The sequence below is a fragment of the Nestor notabilis genome, unplaced genomic scaffold (assembly GCF_000696875.1).
Source record: "Nestor notabilis isolate BGI_N333 unplaced genomic scaffold, ASM69687v1 scaffold17980, whole genome shotgun sequence".
Taxonomy (NCBI): Eukaryota; Metazoa; Chordata; class Aves; order Psittaciformes; family Psittacidae; genus Nestor; species Nestor notabilis.
In genome coordinates this window covers 287-4,950 of record NW_009909983.1, presented here as the reverse complement: position 1 = coordinate 4,950, position 4,664 = coordinate 287, and the positions used below count along the sequence as shown (strand labels likewise).

General features: G+C 35.4%; 1 protein-coding gene across 1 annotated transcript; it reads right to left on the bottom strand.

Annotated features, from left to right (window-relative positions):
• Positions 1 to 1,304: 1,304 nt before the first annotated feature.
• Positions 1,305 to 3,608, bottom strand: LOC104412952 (riboflavin kinase-like). The gene is made up of 4 exons (XM_010023806.1): positions 3,557 to 3,608; positions 3,305 to 3,456; positions 1,934 to 2,036; positions 1,305 to 1,435 (listed from the first exon to the last, which is right to left on the bottom strand). The coding sequence occupies exons 1-4, from the start codon at positions 3,606 to 3,608 to the stop codon at positions 1,305 to 1,307; spliced, it is 438 nt and encodes a 145-aa protein (XP_010022108.1).
• Between the last annotated feature and the right edge of the window lie 1,056 nt (positions 3,609 to 4,664).

Below are 4,664 nucleotides of genomic sequence, written 5' to 3'. Positions count from 1 at the left end.
TTTATGTATCCCTAGATTTCAGAGTATGACCAGCTGCAATTACTTGTAATAAATAACCAATCCCCACTATAGCGTTGCTATATTATTCCATGAATCCCCAAAGGCTTTCTAATCGGTTGGCCAAAACCTTAGCTCTTACCTGCATTTAGTGCAGAGTTGATGAGATTTTTCTGTGCCTTACAATAATGGGAATCTTGAAGTCAGCCATTTTATTGCCAGTGTAGTGAATAACCTCAAGATTCTCCCTGTTTTCTTATGACAAATGCCAGCAGCACATAAAATGTAAAGTTGCATTTCATTACCTCTTTGCTTTAAGGACAAATGAGCAGAAATCTTGTTATACTGTTTCTGCATCTTTGTGCCTGAGCCTTTAAAGTTTATTCATTCATTTCCCGAATTCTGCCACTCATTTCCTGAATTTTGGTGAAACACTTCCTCAGAAGTAAACTACAGGTCATGTGTTGTCCTATGTACAGTCAACTATGAAGAAGTGCATCTCAGATTCCAGTAACTCAATGAGCAACAGTGATTTCCTCCATTTCAAATAAACTTAAAATAAATACCTTCAATTAAATTAACAGTTTCAACCACAACAGCCATGTAGCATATAAAAAATAAGAACTATAGAGAACTAATCCTACTATTGTTATATAATTTGCTTCCTCAACCACAGGAAATTTCTGACTCAATCAATAGCAAAAATTTTCTAACCTACTAGCTGAAATCAAGAGGCAAGAATTAGATAGAACTAATAAGAGGTTGGAATAACATTCTGTATGCTAAAACCAGACATTCTCAAGTGAACTATCTATACCTTGGGGTCAGAAGAGGTAATGATAAACTTTGATCATGTTCCACATGTGCTCAGATCGCTGAACAACTGGTAACTTCAGTATACACAATTTATCTGTGAGGACCTAAAGCAGCCTTCTACTCCTTTTGCACTACTGGGTTAATATGAATTAACACAAGGAAACTGAAATAATCTCCTATGTTTGGTTCCAACCTCAGTTTACCTGAACAGATATATGACAACAAGTACCTATAAAAGCAGTGCAAATATAAAAGCTCCATGACAGGGGAGAAAAAAAAAATTAAAATAAAATGGGAAAAACCCAAACAAAAGAAAAAACCCCAAAACCCAAACCCAAACAAAAGAAAAACCAACAAAAAACCAACCAACCAAAAAAAAAAAAAACCAAACCCCAAACAAAAAACCACCACCAAAAAAAAAAAAACCCCACCCAAAAAAAAAAACCACGAGGGGAAAATAATAATAATTAAAAAAAGCAGTATGACTTTGCTCAATGGTTGTTCACTATTTTGCTTTCTGGCAGATGAAAGAAGTTATCTTCTTTGAGTTTAAGATGCTCTGGTAAATCTAGCTGTCTCTTCGCTTCTTCAATATCTTCCTGAATTGCTGAAATGAGTGCCTCTGGGAAATGTAAGAACAGGCATATTTAAAAGTTGGTCTGAATTCTGAACACACAATAGCAAGTGAAATAACATGTGCCACAGAATACCAGATAACAGTCTCAGACGTAGAATATAATTATTAACATAATGACTGAAAGGCAAAATTCTTTGGTTTTAAAATGTCTTTTTTTTCTTTTAGACATACCAGAGTTGCATTTTTCATCATTGTAAGCACTTCCTCCTCCTTGTTGCAACAGACGTTTCAGCATTTCTGTTTCAATTACTCCTCAGACATGTGACACAACAATATAGTTTTTCAGTGTGAAACACTGGAAGATGTGGAGTATGGTTTGGGTTTTTCTTAATTAAACCAACTTGTACACTTAGCTTACGAAAACATTTTACTGAAATTTCAAAGGTTACCAGATCAAACATCTCATTATAGAAAGACAGAGTGAAGACACAGTACTTGCAAGACAAATCAGAGACTAGTTTGAGGGAGAGCTGCAATACTGACCTAAGGAATCAAAGTTTTTTTCCGGTCGAATATATCCTATTATGACTATACTAAGAATTTCTCCATAAAAGTCTTCTTTGAAGGTGTGGATAATGTGTGTTTCCTAAAGGAAGAGAAGTAAGTCAGCATTTATGATGAACTTTGAGTTTATTTCCCCCCCCAATGTAAAGATGTAGCTACTAGCCCTAATTCAAATTCTTCCCAAGACATACCAGTAAAGGGAACATTAATTTAAGCATATACAGTGAAAGAGGAAAAGGGTAGGACTTCTGCTTGTGTTAGGAAGGAGAATTTACTTTGCATGGAATTTAAGAAAAATTATTCAATTAAGAGTATTCTGATGGGGGGGGGGGAAAGGGAGGGGAAAAAAAAAAAAAAAGAAGACAGACGACATTATTCAGGAGAAATGCTTCAGCACTTCTTGGAGGTAAGATTTCCAGGCAGCAAATCACAAACAGAGCTTAATGTTTCATTAAGATAACTATTAAGATCTTTACTGAAGTAGTTGGCTTAAGGAAAGCGTTTCTAGCTCACGTAGGAACAAATATCTTGCACTCAAAACCACACACATTTCCCTCTCCAATATAGGCCCACACATAGCAGATCCAGCAGAGATCCTGGATGGAAAGCTTTTCAGTACTTGCCCAGAAAAGTTTGCTGCAAAACTTTTTAAGTATACATTTGCGCAAGACAAGCACATTCCAGAGTCTGCTTAAAATCTTAGAAGCACAGATTCATGCCCAAATAGAAGTATTTTAAACCAATAAAATGGAACTCTACAAGACTCAGGAAAAGCACCAGCACCTGACAGCATGCAAAATACAGCTCCATCCTACTATTAAGTACCTTTGAATATTTATTCTGTGTATCAAGCCACAGCACATCTCATGTATGGACTCCATCATTTAAAAGAAGAGTTAATAGAAAATCATTACAAATCAAGATGCCTCAACATCTCGTTTGAAAAGCAGATAGGTTGAAGAGAGCATTAGTATGTTCCAGCTCATGCTAGGGCTCTTGTAATCAGTAAATTCAATGCAGCCACCAAGCTTATGCTTATTAAGCTACCACCACCATAAGCAACCACCATTTCAGAAATACTGTTAGATGTTTATTTTGGAATTATTTAAATAATGATGGAATAGAAAGAAGAAAATTACTTTACCTACAGCTGCATTCTCTCTGGCTACTGAATTTTCTTTTCAGAATACAAACATGCAATACAGATACCATATATATATATAGATACATTTCTAAGAGCAACCAGAATTTCTAGATCTCATTTATGGATCAAATTCTGCTTATCTGATTCAAATTCAACATCTGGTTCATTTATTGTAATAAAAATCCCACACAAAGCAAAATTCTTACCACTGATTTCTTAATATTCTTATAGAAAGGATTCCATCCTATGCTCAAAACCATTTTATGCACATCTCCATTTCCAACACAGGCCCATCCATAGTATATACCAGTAGAGATATCAGATGGAAAGCTTTCAACTACTTGCTCAGAAAAGTTAGCTGCAAAAATTTTAGAAAGTGCAAAGTGTGAGTGACTTTGTGTAAGTCAAGGACATAACAGAATCTTCAAACACTTAAAAGCCAAACTCTGGCTACATACTATTTAGAAGCTTAACCCTGATGATGATGATGAGAATGCTGCAACACGCCATTTTGCAAAAATCAAAACAGCATCATCAAATTCAGTCACTGTGGTAATACCAGACTTATCACATCTGTTCTGCATACGGTATTTTATAGTTACACACATTCTCTTACATGGCAATAATTAATAAACACATAATACACCCACTCAGAATGCATTCTGCTCTTAGGATAGCTATTACAACTTTAATATGGTGAAAGCTGAGGGGGAAAAAAATAAAAAGTTTATTCTGCACAATAAAAACCAGCATCACAGAACTATTTACTTGTAAATAAAAAAATTACTTATGAAATAAAACACATAGAAATAAATGACAGTATGGCTTAGTCACCTATCAATTTTGTACAAGTTGCCTTTCAGAGGCATCTGTGGATTTCTGGGATTTTCTTTGAAAACTACATATCTAAAGTAAAATAAATTCCCTTCTAACCGAACCTAACATTCTTTCAAAACTGCTATCCTAATTCTACTTCCCATGTGAGAAGATCTCTTCATGTAAGACAAGTTGATTTAGAAGACTGTATCATTACTGAGTTTTTATTCAAAGCTCACAAGCAGTAACAACTTCTGCTGCCTCTTTCTTGGTACCAATACACCATTTATACACAATGGAAAGAAAAATGTGAAAATATTGACAGATGTCACAAATCCAGCACCCCGAAATTGGTCTTACAAAGTTTCCTTGCCTGCTACAAGTGGTGCAACATGACTGTTGATTTCAGTGTCTTAAGACAAGCTAAAATTAACTTGAATTACCCATCTATCTGCATTTAGACAAGTGAAACAGAGATTAGCAATCGGAAAACATATTTATTTGTAGGCCAAGTCCACCTGCCTGTTTTTTAACATCTCCATGAACGTTCTTGCCTAAAACTATTCCCAATGCCTACTCCCTTTCTTGCTCTTATCTGAGGATCATGTGAACGGATATTTTCCAAGCTGCCACACTACAGCACCGTGCATGTGATCATTTCTCTACATCCTGTACATCATTACGACGACTATTAGATGATTTAAACGAACAAAAACAAGAATGAAAGAAACCACTTAAAAGGGGGGAGAG